At 41.8% G+C, this 20281-nt stretch overlaps 1 protein-coding gene across 6 annotated transcripts in view; it reads left to right on the forward strand.

Annotated features, from left to right (window-relative positions):
* PTPRJ (protein tyrosine phosphatase receptor type J) overlaps positions 1 to 20281 on the forward strand; it is a 75460-nt gene that overhangs the window by 39138 nt on the left and 16041 nt on the right. The window contains exons 2-10 of one of the 6 annotated variants that reach the window (XM_053393299.1): positions 8180 to 8198; positions 8861 to 9086; positions 11756 to 12015; positions 13042 to 13302; positions 14344 to 14610; positions 15942 to 16208; positions 16852 to 17118; positions 18144 to 18410; positions 18607 to 18870. In XM_053393299.1, coding sequence (XP_053249274.1) covers positions 8180 to 8198; positions 8861 to 9086; positions 11756 to 12015; positions 13042 to 13302; positions 14344 to 14610; positions 15942 to 16208; positions 16852 to 17118; positions 18144 to 18410; positions 18607 to 18870 — 2098 coding nt within the window. Of the gene's footprint in view, positions 1 to 8179; positions 8199 to 8860; positions 9087 to 11748; positions 12016 to 13041; positions 13303 to 14343; positions 14611 to 15941; positions 16209 to 16851; positions 17119 to 18143; positions 18411 to 18606; positions 18871 to 20281 lie in introns of all 6 variants that reach the window. The other 5 variants (XM_053393290.1, XM_053393322.1, XM_053393318.1 and 2 more) reach the window with 5 other exon arrangements.

Below are 20281 nucleotides of genomic sequence, written 5' to 3' on the forward strand. Positions count from 1 at the left end.
TGAGGCCCCACACTCTTGTACGCGCGTGTGCGCGCGCACACACACACACACACACACACAGGACCTCTCCATCTGTTTGGTGTAGATCAGTTGAACTTGCTGCTCCCTCTCTTCTCATCTAATTGATCTAATGGCCTGAGTTTGGTTTCTGACAAAAATTAAGTTACTGCCTACCATGGGCGTAGCCAGGTTTTTTTTTGGGGGGGGGGCAGGACTTTTGTCAGAACCGGTGTGATTGGTCAGTTTAGTATTTCTATTGATTTACTTGATGGGGGGGAGCTGTCCCTCCCTACCCCCCCTTGGCTACACCCATGCTGCCTGCTATGGCAAAATATTGCAGAATCCATTACATAGTCCTTTGCATTATTGTTGTATTGTTCCACACCATTCATTTCAGTGCAAAGGAAACGCATTGCAAATCCTGGAGGGATTACTGTTGATAATAGTGTATCATTATACTTCATCTGTGGACTGAAAACACCAAGAACCGCTGTTTCAGCCATGGGACAAATAAGTAAATATCAGCAATTTCTGGTCTTGTTTCCATTGAAATTCTCCGACATCCCTACCTGATTTGCGTGCCTATCAGGGTTCTCTGCTGTGCCCACTGTGTAGCTTTTTTTGTTTTTACCACCATGAAAATCAGTCGGGTGTTGGGGGGAGGGAGCAGAAAAACGTACTTTGGAGCCTGCATTAGGCCCCTGAATTAAGAGTTAGCTAATGGAAACAAAGGGGACACGGGTGGCGCTGTGGGTTAAACCACAGAGCCCAGGACTTGTCGATCAGATGGTCGGTGGTTCGAATCCCCGCGACGGGTGAGCTCCCGTTGCTCAGTCCCTGCTCCTGCCAACCTAGCAGTTCGAAAGCACAAAGTGCAAATAGATAAATAGGTACCACTCTGGTGGGAAGGTAAACGGCATTTCTGTGCGCTGCTCTGGTTCGCCAGAAGCGGCTTAGTCATGCTGGCCACATGACCCGGAAGCTGTACGCCGGCTCCCTCGGCCAATAAAGCGAGATGAGCGCCGCAACCCCAGAGTCGACCACGACTGGACCTAATGATCAGCGGTCCCTTTACCTTTAATGGAAACAAAAGGAAGGGATTGTCTCCTTGAACAGATTTGGGGGGGGGTTGCTGGGGAGTGCAGCGGGGAATCAGCAAACTATTGCCTCCTTTCCTCTTCTGAAAGTGGATTTCTCTACTGAATCAAAGTTCCTTGCGCTCCTAGAAGGGTACCAATTGGATCAGCTACCTCCTTCTGAGTTGTCTAAATGGACAATAAAAGGCTTGTAGGTGGGGAAACCTGCTACTTTGTTGTAAACTAAATACATGGCAACATTTTGCCATTCTTGTTTTATCTTATGCTTGTGTTTGGTGACGGGCTTCGCTTGCAATAGATAGAGAATGTGGACAGAATGACACATTCTGGAAACAACTAAAATAGCAACAAATGTATATGGTGGCATTCAACTACATAATTGTGCTGGTGCAAGGATTACCAGTAACACAATGGGACTTTCCCCCATCTCCTCCCGCTGCACGTGTCCCATGCCATCTCCAAATCTGCTCTGGAGTGTTGGGGGGAACCCTAGAACAGATCTACAGGGGGTGGGGAAATATCATTCCTATTTGCCTTTGTCCTATGCTGAATACAACCCATTAATATGCACAATTGCCACTGATCATAACTGTCGATAAGAATTTCTTAGAACAAGGAAGAGATTTCAGGCATTGGAATGGGTGGATACTTTTAAGTGCATTGTTTTGTTTCTGTTACGTTCCAACACCTTAATTAAAAGTGACAAAGAATCTTGTGGCAGCCTAAAGTCTGCCATTCATTTTGCCATAAGCTTTCTTCAACTACAATCCCATTTCATCAAAACTCTGAAGTGTTTCCCTCAGGGAAAAGGGAACAAACGGGTCTGATTCAAAGCCTGTAATCACTTTCTTTGGCAGCATATTATTAAAGGTGCACCTGTAGCAAGAAATACCTGTACTTATTGACAGTTATGAATTGCACCCATTCATTCAGTTTGCTCCAACGAAAGCCCCTTTTAAGGCGTTAAGATGCAAGACTAGGACAAATGCAGTCTTTAAAAGTTTCCATCCATTTCTGATAATTCATTTACAGCAGGAATAGGGAACCTGTAACCTTTCAGATGTTGGGCTGTAACTCTCATCATTCCTGACAATTGGCTGTGCTGGCTGGGGCTGATGAAGTGTGTGTGTGTGTGTGTGTGTGTGTTGTTTGTAATAGATTTTATTAAAGTTTGAAAAAACATACAATGGTTAGTATCAAATATCCAATCTACTTTTATCAAAGGTTTAAAAAACCCTAATCTAAATAAAAGCACAAACCAAAAGAAAGAGAATTAAAAAAAAATAGAGGGGGGAAGGAAAGAAGAAAAGGAGGGGGGATGAACAAAGGGGGAATAACTTCTGGTGCTTTGACTGTCATCTATATATCGAAAAATGTTTGAAACATCCACTTTGAGATAACACCCAACAATCCCACTTTCTAAAAATATATATTTTCTTCAATCCTCAAACCCAGATATCATGTCCATTTTCTTTTTCACACAAAAAGTCTATAAGGAGTTTCCAGTCTTTAGTAAATAAGGGTTGATGGAAGTTTTGTCCAGCAACATTGGGAAAGCTCCAGTTTCCCAGCCTCAATTTATAGTCTGGTCCAAGGTATGGATGTTTGATGAGAAGTAAGTGCCGCTCTCATGAATGACATTTATTCCCAAGTACGGAGACATAGGATTACAACCTTTATTCCACAGATATTTCAGCTAGATGATTTGCTGTTTGTAGCAAAATATAGGAAAAAAGCCTATGCCTATGCAATTAGTTTCATTTTCCAAAAACAGCCTAGTGAAACTGGCTTGTTAGATTTTACTTCTTTTTTCTGTGTACATACAAAAAGTTATTCTGGAAGGTGGCATTGGACGCCACAAAACAAGCAGTGGTCAAGGAAGCAGAATTGAAGTGTTTCCTTCTTATTTCATGTGTCTCATCATGAGGGAGACAGGTGAGTCTCTATTCATTATGTAGGAAGCGCTTGGTGTTAAGAACAACCCACAGTGAAACTAAGGAACTGTAAATTTCATGTTGGCTTTTATTTCCCACTACCACAATTCAAGTGCAGTGCTATTTTAATATCACCGTGCATCCTTAGCATAAGGTTTTCATTCTGTAGAACTTGTTTGTGACCTGTCTAAATTGGCTCATCATCTTTGCAGAGTAATTCTAAGTTTTCTGTTTCATCGCATGTTTGTATTTAAAGTAGAAATGTGTGTAGAGAGGGTTAGGTTTGAACAAGCGTTACCTTAAAAGAACAAGCCAAATCTATATTTACATAATTGAGGAAACCAATTTGTTGGGAATCTCATATGAGATACACACGCAGTGGAAGTCTCTCCCAGTAGTAGTCACCACATGGAAGCAGCTTAAGGCCCAAATAGTTTACTGTTGCAGAAGATAACTAAAACAGTTATTGCATGTACAGCTTGTAGGCTTCTGCAGATACAGATATACAGTGGTACCTCTGGATGCGAACGGGATCCGTTCCGGAGCCCTGTTCTCATCCTGAAGCGAACCCAACCTGCGCCTGCGCGGGTCGCGATTTGCCGCTTCCACGCATGCGCGTGACGTCATTTTGAGTGTCTGCACATGTGCGAGCGGCGAAACCCAGAAGTAACGCGCTCTGTTATTTCCGGGTCGCCGCAGAGCGCAACCCGAAAACACTCAACCTGAAGCATATTCAACCCGAGGTATGACTGTATACAGAAAATAGAAGTACAAAGTATTTCTGTTGCTCCAAATAATCTCCAGCAATTCAAGATGTAACCCACCAACAGACTGACAACTTACATACTAACTGACAGACTACTGAGCTAATGCATGCCAACTCAGTAGTCTGTCAGTTAGTATATGAGCAGGTATCATCGATATAGTTGTGGCACTGGGCAGTTACTGTAGAAACTGGCTTGTTTCTACAGACCTTGCACCTGTGATTAGCTCATCCATAGGGTGACTCACATCAATGAAGGAAATTGACCACTTCTTATGTCCGCTTACTCCAGCACAATTATCTGAAGCTTTGTGATGGAAGCCGATCTCATAAAATGAGTCCTTTTATGCAAAGCTCTCTACAGGAAGCAGATTTAATGCACTGCAGGGTTTTGTTTAAACTGCCTCAGTAAACTCAGTAAATTTCTCTTCTAAAAGTTAAACTGGCTAGTAACCAACACACCTGTTCTTCTAGTGCAAAGGATGTCTGCTAATGGAACAGAACCGCCACCCCTTCTCTGCCCGCCTGCAGCCCACTGTGAACCCTCAGAATCAGCTGTGGAGGGTTGGGGAAGAGGAAGGTGAAGTCATGTTGCGCAGGCAGAAGTCTGTTGCACTCAGACCCCTGAGCAGTTCTTGTAACAATTTTCTTTACCCTTCTATCATAGTGCATTTTCTTCTCACTTGTCCCCCTACACCTCTCATTGTTCATTTGACTACAAGGTCTCATATCCACAACAATCAACAATGTGGAAAAAGAGAGAGAGAGCGTACATACATACATACATACATACATACATACATATGACATGAAAGTTATTTATTGATTTCTTATTTTGGGCATTTATTTACTGCCCATCCAATCCCACCCCCTGGGCTGCTCATATTTTAAATATATATAAATTAGGCTGCCAGTTATCCACAGAGGGTCCGTACTGATCAGCAGCTGCAAAAGGGAAAAGCCCTTCTAGGGCCTGCCTTTGCCATTGAACATGTGTTTCTCTAAGTACCAGTGTTTTCTAAAAGCTTGCCAGATTTTCTGTGAACACAGCCATCTTATCAGCACCACGAAGGCCCTGCTTCCTTTCTGGGCCAAGACATTAATTTATCATGTTTTTCTTCACATTTATAAAGATAGGTTCATAAATATTTATAAAGGAGGCTGTTTTCCTCTTTCTTTAAGACCTTGATAACTCCTGGGACTTGGCTGGTGACAGAAGGAAGTCATGTTGAATTCAGTACTTTGGGGACCTTAGCAAGTTTCCAGCAAGCATATATTAAATATTGCCAGTAACGTACTCTTTTAGGAAATCTAGTAGCAAACCAGTACAATGCAGCAGGTTTTATTTGTACTTATGTGCCACCTTTTCATCATGGAACCCAAGGCTTGCATACATGTGGCTCCCAGATGGCCACCCAACCAGGCGTTGACCAGATTCATACCTGCTTAACTTCAGCAAGGTGGCCACATTCAGTGCCTTCAGATCACACCCTGGAGCAGCGGGTGTCTCCACTTAGCCACAAAGTCCACTGGGTGACCTTGGGCCAGTCACTGTCTCTCAACCTACCCAACATCAAAGGGTTGTTAGGAAGATAAATGGGACATGAGGAAAGCCATGGTATGCTGTCTGGAGCCTGGAGGAAAGCGGGGATATAAATGAAATAAGTACATAAGAATCAAGGGGGGTATCCAGTGCTCTTACACTTGTGCAACAGAACTCCCCCCTTTTACTCTCCCTGTCCCCGCACCCTTGTGCACCCTACACTCTCCCATAATTTCCTCTGAAAGGTTGGGAGAAATTCCCAGAACAGATTTAGGGGGTGCATGCAAGGGGCAGGGAAGTTCTGTTGCACAAGCATAGATCCTTAGGCTAGAAGAATGAGTGACTTAACACCACTTTGGATACAAGCCTAAATAATTGGCATATGACTCTTCAGCTTTTGAATTCTAGAACACAATAGAAAAATTCCTAACCATTGTAGAAATAAGTTGCTGGAAATCTAAGATAATTGTGCAAGGATGGGATTTTGCTCACATATAATTACTGCTTTTATTTCAGGTCTTTCTGGCTTTGCTTCATTATTCTGCTTTGTCCTAGGGCACCGTGAACCCTTTTCAGGGTGGAGTAGTATTTCAGATAAACACTTTGTCCCATGTTTTCCATGATAGCATTAAAAAAAAAAAATTCACATGTCTCTCTTTGTTTAAAATACTTACTTTAAATCAAAAGTTGTTCTGATGCACAATTAATTAAAGCAAAACTTCGTGCTGTAAAACATAGTATATTTCCGTACGTTATAAAATAAGTGAAAAGCAAAATTAACAGTTCTCATTAAAGTACATTTACAAAGTAGGGAGTGATACCAGCTAATTAAGAAGTTTTAAATAGTGATTTGGGGGTTGTTCCAAAGGCTTCCCAGGAAAGGCAAATTCCAATTATCCACAGCAACTGAATCAGGTGAGCCTGGCGGCGGTGGTTTAAGGGAAATAGTGGGCAGACAACAACCAGCTGAGCTCCTCAACCGGTCACTAGTACTTGCCTAAGATGCTGGATCAGTACAGGTGGCTAACATCTTAGACACGTCCACGCACGGGTCATTTTGGACCTGGAAGAGGATGGAATGGGGCCGGGCTAAGGCACGCTTCAGTGAAACATGGCGGCCGGGAACAGAATCCCCCACACAAAATGGTCACTGCCTGTATAGTTTGCAGGAACAAAGAAAAGGGCCTTCTCAGTTGTGATGCCCAGGATGTAGAAATCCCTCCCCTAGAATACCCACCTAGCCACCTTTTCGTTGGTCTTTCACCATTAGCTGAAAGAGTTTTTGATCTGGCAGGACTTTGGCCTGTCCTTTGTTTGATTCTTTCTGTCTGTCTGGATGATGTAGGGTTTTGTCCTGCCGGTTTTTATTGCTGCTGTGACGTCTTAAATTGTTTTATTTTGGATTTTTGTTAATCATCTGCTGCCCTGAGCACTTTGGAGTGGCAGGTTGAAGTGGAAATTTCATAATAAACATAACTAGTCATATCAAACCCAAGGTTATCTGCTCCAGGAAGTTCATATAGGTGTAGGGGAATAGAACAGATCCCTGTGGCACTCACCATAAATCTCAGCGGCAGAAGTAAAATGGCCCCAAGTAAAATTGCCCACTGGGAATGCCTGGAAAGGAAGGGGGGCAGTTAGTACAGTGCTTGACCTCGTCGTCCCTGCCAAACCCTGAGAGCGACCCAACAGAATGTTGGGTCATTTGGCTGACAAAATCTAGTGTAAATGTTTCATATTTAAGTTTATTATGAGCACATAACTTTTGTGGTTTTGTTGTGGCCTCTAGTGGTTTGCCCTCAGTATTACAAGAAGTTAACATGGTAGTTTAGATAACAGCATTTTACTTTGAAGCGTATTGATTTCATATGTGTGGTTTGTGAAAGGCAAACAATACACTACAAAAATATTTGAATGTATGCATATTATTATATTTTCTATAAACAAAAGTTGCTTGAATGATTACATTAATACTATGGGGAGACTATAGCTCCTGGGGATATTCAGTAGACAATATCGCTAATCAGCTCAATCAAGCCAGTAGAATTTTTCCTTAAGTGTAGAAAAACAGATTTTGTAAATCTTTTTTTTAAATAAAAAAACTCATTTAAAATAAAAAAGATCATTTGGCTTTTTTATATGAAGTCAGTTTTTTTTAAAAAAAATTTTTTAAAGATATAATTTTAGTAGACTATAATTTTTTTTTAGAGGTAGGCAATGGGAATAATGGAAGGGTCCAGTGATTTGGGACTTCACAGTGGCCTAGATGAGCTTCTGTAGGTGTGAGCAGCAAATAATGACACGATGTCTACCTGTATCCAGTATAAAAAGCTACTGTAGGTGATGCTCACAAATGGAGTCACTACATAGCATAACAAACCCTCAGGGGTCTTGTTAAATATATTGATCTTTTCAGCTTTTCATGTTTTATAAATATTTCTAGCTGCCATATTTAGGGGAAGTGATAGAATATGTGTCAACTGCTATCCTTTCTCCCCATTCTTCTGCATGTATATCTCTCTGCTTTTTCTTTTTTGCTTATGCATCTCTATGGGTGAAAGCCAAAGCTGACATTCTTCTTGCAGAATGGCTTTTCATCCAGTGGAGGTGTCTGCTAATGCAAAAGAATGGGAGATGTTTGTTTACAAATTCCCCCCATCCCCAAAAACCTGTTCCAGAGGATTAGATGGTGATGGAAGAAACCGCCAGGGGAAGGGTGAGTCGGAGAAAATCACTTCCCTCGCATTAGCAAACACCATTGCTGCATCAAAAGCACAAATGTATGCCACAGTGGTAATGACGTTTTCAGGATCTTCTAATGCCTTTTCTTTCCTTTTAACAGGTAGCAGTTGCTGCTGAATGTAAGTACCACCCTTATTATCTGTTCAGATTTCAATTCTGTCCCTGATAGAGGGGTCACTGGTGTTGATTTATGGTTACCTAACGCAGCTCTGTAAATGCTGTTTGAAACCTTTCACCTCTGTACCTGTTCCCAGGCCAGAAAGCACCCCTGGAGTTGTTAACTTGTTACTTGAATTTTATAGCTTTTCACATTATCCGGTTTATGAATATTAAATAGTATGTTGATAGGCTTGCTTCCCTTCAGATTGATTATTCCACTTCTGTAGATCTGCTTGGTTTGTACCAATGCAACAGCTTCTACACTTCGTAGTTTCTCTCTTGCAGAAAACCTAACTCTTTTCTGTTGCTATGAACAGAAAGTCACTGAGAATGCTGCATATTGGGCTCATCCAAGGCCCTACCCCCTTTTTTGTGCCGTTGCCATGCAAGTATCCTGGCATTAGATCAGTTCTGCATACGAGCTGGTCTCTTGTTGACTCTTGATCTGCAGAAGCACCTCTTCCCACCCCACACTGCTCACCAGTTTCATACTGTCCAGAGCTCATATAACAGACAGAGAGTGTTTCCCCATACTTCATAACAAATATTTTATTTAGCAGTGGAAAAAAACTCTAGCTAAGCAAAGGCATTTAGCTGTTGGCTCTTTTTTCCTTCTGCATAGGTGTTAATGAATGTGGATCTGTAAATGTAACCGTATCAGAAACAGAAATACATATCCAGCCACCTGACAACCATACAATAAATAATGTAACTTTTGCAAATGGAACACGTGCTGGAGTGCAACTATCGAATACGACGGTATCTGGACTTCAACCTGGCACGCAGTACGAAGTGACTTTTGAGATTTCTACCAATAAGTCATGCTGCAAAATCATTACAACAAGTAAGTAATGGGCTGGAAGAGATGTTTACGGATCTGAAATGGCATTGGAGGCAGTTCTTACATTTTAAATAGAGAGAAGATTGCTTGGATTTCTCACATGTGTGTGATTCTGCTACTAGTAGCTGATTCCAATAATACCAGGCGCTGCTACTGACTAATGGAACTGAACTGTTCGTTCTAATGCAAAGCACAACTGAAGTCTATAGCCTCTAGCAGCAGCCAGCCATCTGATCAATAGTGCAAATGACAGCCAGGGTTCTTCTTCCCATGCTTAGCCTTGGAAAGCAAATGGCTCCTCCTACAATTATTAGCACTTCAGGCTCCATTGTGTGCACTTTGCCTCACTCAGGAAGTTTCCCTGCTGAGCTGTACAGGTTTTCCTTTCGAGTCATGTTTGTTCATGCAAGCAAATAAGTCCAACTGTAAGCCTCCTTCATTTGGTCCACATTTAGAAATTGGGGGGGGGGAGTTCTGTGTAGTGCTTTGAAACAGTAATATTCTTTAAATAAAAATAGTTGGTTTTAAATTCAAAGAGAGCACTCATTTTCTTTCCCTGTTGCATGTGGCTTTAAAAAAAAATAATGTCGCTGAAGGCTTTTTGAGGTAATGGAAGTATACAAAGTCCAGAGATGCCAAGTAAGAGCCTTAAATAATTAACTGATGAATATAGTAATTGAGTTCTACAGAAAAGAGGTTTGGTTTAAAGACACTCAGGAGCAATGTTAAGAATTAAAAATGTATGAATAGCTTTGCTGTCCTTCAAATCTGACATACGGGATCGGGATTTCCTTTGCCACAGAATGTTTGTCAGTACTGTATGAATCTGAACCTTTTCCTCCTGACACAATTGTCTTAGATGTGTGTTGAGACTACACAGCTTTGCCTGGTCAGCTGCTGTGTACATGAAGCATTTCTAAAATCACTGCTTGGAAACTGTGGATTCACCCTTGGGTTGAATAGCCAACATTTGTCTTTCTGGACCTCGCTGCCACATTTCACAATGTAGTGTTGGTACCCAAATGTATAATGACCACCAGCCCCTTCTCAGCATACACAGCTAGACTGCTTCATGTTATGTGCAGTTTTTCTTCTGGACAGACAAGTTGGTTGCCATGTCTTCAATGCAACCATTAAAGCACATGCCACTATCTTTGAAATCAGTTGTGTCCAAGTCTTTGTAGACAAGAACTTCCAAACATTATAGACTTCCCCTTATGAGGGCTCATGCCTCAATACACTTGCTCACCTTTAAGGAACTCCTCTGGTGTCCTTGCTACAATTGTCTAGAATGAAGGCCGTCATGGAATTAGTCTCAACTGTGCCTGTTTCTGAAGAGTGACTCTCCCATTATGAGGACCTATATGAATCCATCTTGAGGTACCTCCAAGATGTGGCATTCACCTGATCGTTGGTCATTTTGTAGCTTGTGTCTTTCCTCGCATGGGTCGATTTTGAACTGTGTGGGCAGAAATGGCTCACCTGATGCTGTACTCCATCAGGCCAGTTACTTTAGTCTTCAGGCTGTGCACTTGTCCCCACAGAGACTGCACTAGACACACAACCACAGCATCTGTCCAGCAGCCGTTGGATATGCTAAGTCAAATTTTGTGCAGCTCAGCTCTTCCTTCACACTCTTGTTAGACTTTTTCTGCACTTCCTGTTTCTTTTTAACTTTAAAGAGTTTTTGATTAAGCCAGGGATTGGGAACCTGTTGCCTTCCAGATGTTGTTGGACCCCAACTCCATCATCTCTAGCCATTGGCAGTGCTGGCTAGAGCTTGTTGGAATTGGAATCCAACAGCATCTGGAAGTCCCCGTTTCCTATCCCTGATTTAGCCACTATATAGTATATGCCAAGTATTAAGAACTGCTTCTGATTACCTGTCCGATTACTTAGCTGGGAAAGAGCCTGGATTTGGATGTTTTAATTTTCAGAATTTGTTGCCTTTCTTGCAAATAAAACAGTAGTTTGACATAATCCCACAGGTTATGGTAAGCTACCTGAGCATTGTTCATCTGACTCTTGTACCTTTGTGCAATAGAATGCAGTTTTCATACAGATCGATAGAACGGAATATTTAACCTTAAACAAAAATGTCCTGTGGCTTCCAGGTATGTTTGCAGGACATATCAACTGATATACCTCCCAGGAGTGAAATCTTGAGTTGCACCAGTGCATGAGCTTGTGGTGTTGCATCTCCATCAGTTTTGTTGCCTTCTGTTCATAGATAAATTGTTAATGAATAGGAAGCGCCTGCTTGTAAATTCCCAATTATTCAACCGGTGTTGTAACATATATCCTCAAGCAGATGGTAACAAGACTGAAGGAGAGCCAAGTGCTGCAAACATTTATTCAAGTGTGCCTTCAAATGATTGATGCAATTGCACATAGAAAACAAATGTTAAAATTTAAATTGCACGTATGCTCACTCTGTTTCTTCACCAGAACATATTAAAATTAAAAGTATAAGTTTAGTGCAATTTAGGTACCTTTCCATTTTTATGTTATTTATCAAAACATCTATAACTGGAGCAAAAGGAGCACAGTTTTTGCAAACCAAATTGTAATGCCTTGTATTTCTTAACAGATTTTGGGTAGCACATTCTCAAATGGAGATATTTTCTTTCAGTGGTGCAGATAAAGCCCTTTTTCTTTTTCTTGAACAGAACCCAGCCCAGTTTCTGACATCAGCCTTGAAAACCGCAGTAATTCAACAGTAACTTTAAAGTGGAGCAATCGCGACCCAAATGCTTCCAACTACACTTATCGGATACTAATAGAAGGAACTGATCCTCCCAGGAATAAAACTTCAGACACCACCAATGCAGAAATTGGGGACTTGAAACCTGGAACATTGTATACATTCACAATATTTCCACAAGTCGATAATGGTGCAGTTGAAGGAGAACCAAATCATACAACTGTTTATACCAGTAAGTAAACATTTGAAATGTCCTGCACATTCGCATTTTACTTATGCATTTGCAGTCTTATGTGGGTGGGTGGGGAAAAATAAATGGAGAGCGGGTTTGCTACCCACCAATGGTGAAAATAGTTTTTTAAGTCCTCCACCTCTCTTACCTGGCTCTGGAAAGGTTGCAGGAGGGCTCTGGGAGCACTTCAGGGCACTTGAGCGACCTTCACAGAGCCCACTAAGCAGCCCTCGACCTCATGGGGTGGGGGCAGTTCTGAGGGTTCCTGGCTTTGCCGGATTTTGGTTTTTTTGCGCTTGGACCCCCAGAAACGAACCATCGCATAAGTGGCAGGTCCACTGCACCTTGCTTCCTTGTGCAACTAATGTGCATTAAGGCTATGCCTTTCCAAGTATGAAAGATGTTTTAGGAAGTAGGTGGGAAATTGACTGCAGTTATTAAAAATGTTTACTGAGTTTATACCAGGGTATGCACTGAAGGGACGCGGGTGGCGCTGTGGTCTAAACCACTGAGCCTAGGGCTTGCCGATCGGAAGGTCGGTGGTTCAAATCCCCACGACGGGGTGAGCTCCCGTTGCTCGGTCCCAGCTCCTGCCAACCTAGCAGTTTGAAAGCATGTCAAAGTCCAAGTAGATAAATAGGTACCACTCCGGCGGGAAGGTAAACGGTGTTTCTGTGCACTGCTCTGGTTTCGCCAGAAGCGGCTTAGTCATGCTGGCCACATCACCTGGAAAAACTGTCCGCGGACAAACATCAGCTCCCTCGGCCAGTAAAGCGAGAGGAGCGCCGCATCCCCAGAGTCGTTCGCGACTGGACTTAACTGTCAGGGGTCCTTTACCTTTTTTTTAATGCACTGAACAAGTTTGATTTTTTAAAATTGATTTTACAGCAAGTTTGTTCTTGGCAAGTAAAGGTGGAAACAGATATGACAAGTAGCTGATGCCTCCTAAGTGAATGTTTAATCTTGACGAAATATTAGCTGTAGGAATTTATGCAATACTAAATCTGATAACACTTCCTTAAACAGGGCCCAATCCAGTTTTTGGCATCCAGGTTGAAAGCCGCAGTGACACAGGAGTAACTTTAAAGTGGAACAACCCAGATGATTCCAACTACACTTATAGGATACTAATAGAAGGAACTGATTCTCCCAGGGATAAATCTTCTGACACCAACAGTGCAGTAATTGAGGGCCTGGAACCTGGAACATTGTATACATTCAGAATATACTCACAAGTCGATAATGGTACAGTTGAAGGAGAACCAGATACTACAACTGTTTATACAAGTAAGAAAAATCTATGATGATTTCTAACTGCCATGGGTTCCATAAAGCTACATTCCCTGCATCTTCAATATGGAGTCAAACAGAACTATAGCCAGAAGGCCTGTAATGTGCTGGGGAACTAGTTTTCTGCACACTTAGTTGCAGCTGTTTAATACGATATGCTTGTCATTTTAATGGAATGGATGCCAAATTGCAATTGTTGGACGTTCTTTGATTCTTATTCTGAAATTTATGCTCAGTTGTAGATTTGACAGGGGTTGAGAATGGGGAATAATTCTGATTCCAATTTATTGGGTGGGGGAGAGAGAGCCCTTTTGCCAAGTTCATAAGCAATATGTAGTAGTGACACAGAATGGAAGTGTCTGCAAGGGGTTTTTGGGGGGAGGTGGGAAGGAGTGAAATAAAATTTGATATTGTGAGAGAGCTAACTGGGAGAAGATAATGCAAGGCCTATAGGTAGCACTGACGCTGCCAAATAACTCCCCCCAATTTTCATATTTTAGTATGCTGTCTTGCAACTTGATGCAGAAGGTAACATAGAAATGTTTTAAGTTAGTACCGTGGTACCTCTGGATGTGAACGGGATCCGTTCTGGAGCCACGTTCACATCCTGAAACGAACTCAACCCACGTCTGCGCGTGTTGTGATTCGCCACTTCTGCGCATGCGCGTGATGTCATTTTGAGCGTCTGCGCATGCGCCAGCGGCGAAACCTGGAAGTAACACGCTCCGTTACTTCCGTGTCGCCGCAGAGCACAACCTGAAAATGCTTAACCCAAAGCTACTTCAACCCGAGGTATGACTGTACATGCAAGTGGACTTCTTTAATTTTTGCGGGTTCGAAAGCAAAACTTAGGCATCTGCCCTCCCATTTTTATTTTTTTGTGGTGAAAATATTGAAATCCCCACAAAAAGGTCGTCTAGTTAAATTATAGTAAACCTATATCAGGGTCAAAAATTTCTAGCAGTAACATCTAGCAGTGTGATAAAAAAAATTCCCTTCATCAGTGCGGCTAAAACACTTTTCCTATTTTTTAAACAGAGCCCAGCCCAGTTTTTGATATCAGTCTTGAAAACCGCAGTAGTTCAACAATAACTTTGAAGTGGAAAAATAGCGACCCAAATGCTTCCAACTACACTTATCGGATACTAATAGAAGGAACTGATCCTCCCAGGAATAAAACTTCAGACACCACCAGTGCAGAAATTGGGGACTTGAAACCTGGAACATTGTACACATTCACAATATTCCCACAAGTTGATAATGGTACAATTGAAGGAGAACCAAATGCTACAAGTGTTTATACAAGTAAGTCCAAGTTCATACAAGTAAGTAAACATTTCAGACTGCCTGTTTTGTACCATAAAGAGTTAAAGAGGAACGCCAGCCGAAACATAGCCGTTCCGTATCATTTTGCTAGACTAAATGTATTTTTCCTTGGTCAGTCCCCTTCCTGGCCAGAGCCCCCTCCAGAGACATGCCCCAGTATATAATTGAGGATTCATCCTTTCCCACAGGAGGGAAGGGCCCAATGTCTACCCAATCACAAAAGGAACTGCTGCCCAAATGCAGAAGCAAAGACAATGCAAGAACTGAAAGGGGGACGGGACAGGAAGATGTCAAAGGCCATTAGCTCACACCAACAACTGGACTGGCGTATCAACCAGAACTCTCCATAATGAAGTGGACAGATACATGGAGCATAAGGCTACTAACCAAGATGGCTATGCTCTCTGCCTCCATAGTTGGACGCAGTAATACTTCTGAATACCAGTTTCTGGGAGAGAGTGCTCTTGCGCTGAGGTCCTACTTTTGGAGTTCCCCACGGGCATCTGATTGGCCACCATGAGAACAAGATGCTGGACTAGATGGGTCACTGGCCCAATCCAGCAGGCTCTTTGTATGTTGTTGTGATGGTATGGGAAGAGGGACCCTCTTTCCTGTGCATCAGTGTCCAATTGCCTGTGCCTGCCCCAAGTCAAAGGAGGCACCCAGTGACAAAACGTGAAGACCCAAGAGTTCACTTTTCCCTGCTACATCACCTAACTCAAAAGTCCTGCCTGTCTGGCTCAGTCTGAGTGGAAATGCTCAGGAAATGGGCTTTTGTAAGGTTTTGTGGAACCTCTCACAATATTATGAACCATCACAATATTACCAACTCTACTCGGAGGGCCTAGAGGTCCCCGCCTCTAATCACCACCACAGTAGCCTACACCTGACAAGCTGCAATGCAGAAGGAAGGGCCCCTTTTTGTTATTCAATATGTGCTTGCAGCAGTTGCTAGAAGATTGATTGCAGGTATTAAGAACGTGATTATCATGTTAGTTTAATATTTTAAACTGAATTTTAGAATCATAGAGTTGATTGTAGTACAGTTCTCTATTTAGCAAGTAAAGCAGAGGTGGTGATATAGCAAAAGTCTGTATAAATGAAGGTCTACAAATTTTGTACCTTAAAAGTAAAACTGTCCTTCTGTATTTGTTTTTTATAATGTAAATGTTAATATTCCAACAAAACATTAGCTTACTACATTATAGTTAAACTCTATAGCTGTTCAAGAGATCTCTTTCACATCTAACAGTGTCATAATATTTCCCTTCGCTTGCATAGCTAAAATCCTTTTCCTCTTTTTTAAACAGAGCCCAACCCAGTTTTTGATATCAGTCTTGAAAACCGCAGTAGTTCAACGATAACTTTGAAGTGGAAAAATAGCGACCCAAATGCTTCCAACTACACTTATTGGATACTAATAGAAGGAACTGATCCTCCCAGGAATAAAACTTCAGACACCACCAGTGCAGAAATTGGGGACTTGGAACCTGGAACATTGTACACATTCACAATATTTCCACAAGTCAGTAATGGTGCAGTTGAAGGAGAACCAAATACTACAAGTGTTTATACAAGTACGTCCAAGTTCATACAACTTAGTAAACATTTCAAACTGCTACATTTCTTTACCATAAAGATGCATTCTGTACATTCAAAATATTTGCTCAAGCAGGAGATGACAAGATTGAGGTAGACAAGTAGATAATGGTAAAACTGAAGGAGTCTCAACTAATGTAACTGTAGATACAAGTATGTTTTAAGATTTCTTTTAAGGGTCATTCTATATATTCATGATACGTACTTGAGCAGAGTGGGTATTATATGATTGCCCTTGTAGTTTCCTGGCTATTGGTGGTTATGCTAATACATCTGCATAGTTAACGCACGCTAAAGATACTGGTTGTTGTCATTGTGGTTAAAAAAAAAGAAATTGCATGCCTTAAGTCTCTTATACTTAGAATTACTATTTTTAAGTTGATTCTGAAGTACATTCCTCTGACAAGTGATGATCTACTGCAGAATGTGTGACCTCTACATTAGCTGCCTCTGCCTATCCTTCAATTTTTGTCTTATACCGTACTCTAACAAAATGGTCGCCAATCATAATGTAGTAACCTTTTACATTTCTCAAGGGACTTCTGATATCACTGTTTTAATATTGTGATGCAACTTTATTTTATTGGCACAGCTAGATCCCTTTTCTTGTTTCTTGAACAGAACCCAGCCCGGTTTTTGACATCAGCCTTGAAAACCGCAGTAATTCAACAGTAACTTTGAAGTGGAACAACAGCGATCCAAATGCATCTAACTACACTTATCGGATACTAATAGAAGGAACTGATCCTCCCAGGAGTGAAACTTCTGACACCACCAGTGCAGAAATTAGGGACTTGGAACCTGGAACATTGTATACATTCACAATATTCCCAAGAGTTGATAATGGTACAATTGAAGGAGAACCAAATGCTACAAGTGTTTATACCAGTAAGTAAATTACAACAGGTGGAGATTCCCAGTCTCTGCATTTCTGTACCATAAAGGTATATTCACAAAATGTGCTTGATCAGAAGCTGACAAAATGGTGGTAGACATGCACGTGTCTACACAATTAAATTCAGTTTTCATGTTAAATACCATTTATTTTCCAGTTAGATACTGTTTACAGGTGTGGTGTTCTTCTTATTTTTTTGTGAGAAGCTAGCCTGCTTTCCCATTTCAATGATTTACTCCCTCCCCACCCCAAAAAATTCCTGCAGATGCCCAGGTCTTCCTGAGGTTGCTGGACTCCCAACTCCCATGACCCCCAGCTATCGGGGGGGGGGGATAATGGGTATTGAAGTGCATCATTCTCTGGAGGGCACCTCTTTGGCTAGCCTTTGCCTTAGAGGCCTATTACAAATAAAAGGGAAGTGTTTGTCCCAGGAATGATGCTTCTGATGTCCCCAGTGCAGCAATTAGTAGCTTGGAACCTGGAACCTGATGCAAATTCAAATATATCCAATAGCAGCAGATAAAAAAACAACTGAAGAAGACCAAGCTGATATATCTGTTTATATAAGTAAGCAAATTAAAACAGGGCAATTTCCAAAATGACATTCATTACTATACCATTTAGGTACTTTACGTACATTCGCATTTTGTCTTTGAGCAGAACAAGCTTGAGGTTGGCCCGATTTAAGAAGAATCTGTACAAAGGTGTTCTTGGACACTTAAGGCATTTCCCACCCCCTCTGGGAAAACGTATATATTCTGGGTGAGGTTGTACAGGAGGCACAATGGATCTTCCCCTTCCCCTTCTCCCTGATGCCCCCTGATGCCTCCGATCTGATGCAAAGATTCCTCCAAACCTCCAGAAGTGATTGAGAGTGTATAGGAAGCTTTAGGAGGGAGGAGAGGGTGGCCTGTTGCGCAAGCAGGACAGCACAGCTGGATTTCAGGCAGCGTACTTACCCTTATTTGTCCCTCCCATGGTTCAGATCTCACTTTCCTTTTGCTTTTCCCCCATATAGAGCCCAGTCCTGTCTCTGGCTTCGATGTTGTTGATATTGACACAATGAACGTAACCTTAAGATGGGAAGACAACGATGCTGCTTCTTCAGGGTACACTTACATAGTATTGTATCAACAAAACCAAGTGGAAATGAATGCGACATCACGAAAAAAGAACGTTACCATTCTAGGACTTTTACCAGGCACCCTCTATCGCTTTAGTGTATTTCCACAAGCAGCAGACAACCTCACCAAAGGGGACCCACAAACCACACACAGGTACACAGGTAAGCAATGAAAAGTGTTCCTTAAAGTGCTATCAATAAGTATTAAAAATACGTTTCCATGAGAGAGTTGAATAATTTAGTGTGTGTGTGCGTGTGCCTTATAATAACAAAGGAAAATATTTTGGAAGTTATGATGCCAATTTGGAACACAGTTCAGCTTATATATATATTTAAAAGCCTTTTTCCCCCTTAACAGCTCCTAGCTCAGTCACCAACATCAGAGTTACAGATGTCAGTATAACAACAGTCAACTTAACATGGGAAAATCTTGATGCAGCTTCTTCAGAGTACACCTACAGGATACAGATTGGTGGTGAAGCCACTGAGGACAAGATATTCCCAACTACAAGTGCTGAAATTTCAGAGCTAACTCCTGGGACCAATTATACATTCAGCATTTATTCAGTAGCAGGGTATAATCAAACTGAAGGGAGACCAGGCAGCATAAATAACTGTACAGGTAAGTCTGTTAAATGGCAGAAGGGCAGAATCTTCTCCTTTATATGCTTAAGCAGATAAGGTGATGTCTGCAGAAAAGAGACAGGGGCTGAAGCAAACAAAAGTAGAGCAGATTTCATGTCTTTTTTGAGGAAAAGTGTTTTATTAGGCTACCATATTTTAAATCTTACTTATTTTGCTTCTCTGTGCCCTGGGTATGTGTACAAGGCAAATGAACAAAGGAAAAATTATCCTCACCTTCATGTCTGTAGCACTTGGTGACATCCAGCCAGACTATGGAGTGAAGAATGCCTGAAGAAAATACGTCCACCTGTATGTGCAAACTAAGAATAACCATTCTTAGATTCCAACCCTAACCCTGCTTACTTAGCAGCAAGACCCGTTGAATTCAACAAGACTTGCGTCTGAAAAGACATAGTTAGGACTGCGCTGTTAGATGCAGTGTTTGAAACAATTAATCTTCTTTTCAGTTCCTGGTGATAAATAAAGGATTTGATGTAGAGGTGCAAACAGAAAAACCTCTTTGGTGTGCAAAAAGGCCTTTTCTAATTGAGTGTTTTATCTCTTGCATAAGATACAAGAACTGCAATCCTTGTGCTTCCGTTTGCGCGAGGTGTGTGCAGTCTCTTGCCGTGTGGTCTTGCGCAGAAGCCCCACACAATGCCTTCTGTTAGCTCTTATGCAGCAGTTAATTGCAAGACTAGGCCCCTTTTTTTGTTTAACACATTTTTTCCTGGCCAGATGAATGTTACATATCAGGCATGTCCCGCAGGTCAATTGTGATCTACCACTCGATTGTGAGGTGTCCCTGGTTGATCGCCTCTCCTCCCCAAAACAAAACCTCAACAACTTTGGTCAATCCAATGGAAGTGTCACTGGCACTATTTTTATAGTGGGAGTAGATCGCAGTCTCTTGGGAGTTGGACATGCCTGTTATACATAATCCAAATCTGATATTTCGTTTCTCCTTGTGCCCTCCTTGTTGTGGTGTGTCTTGTCTCCTATTATGAACAAACTGAAATGCATACAGTGGAACCTTGGTTCTCCAACGGCTCAGTTGACGAACAAATCGGCTTCCGAACACCGAAAACCCGGAAGTAAGTGTTCCGGTTTTTGACCGTTTTTCGGAAGCCGAACGTCCCGATGCAGCTTCCGCTTGAGTGCAGGAAGCTCCTGCAGCCAATCAGAAGCCACGCCTTGGTTTTCGAACGTTTCAGATGTTGAAAGGACTTCCGGAACGGATTCCGTTTGAGAACATTGGGACCACAGTATTGTAAAGAGACAAAGTAGGGAACAAACCTAGTAGGAGGAATTAAGAGATTTGGTTCTGTTCTGCCCTGCTGCCTTTTACATTCAAGTGTTGTGTGTGTTTATTAAATACCCTGTGTGACTAGCCTGCTTTCTTTGATGTA

The sequence above is a fragment of the Podarcis raffonei genome, chromosome 1, assembly GCF_027172205.1.
Source record: "Podarcis raffonei isolate rPodRaf1 chromosome 1, rPodRaf1.pri, whole genome shotgun sequence".
In the NCBI taxonomy this organism is placed as follows: Eukaryota; Metazoa; Chordata; class Lepidosauria; order Squamata; family Lacertidae; genus Podarcis; species Podarcis raffonei.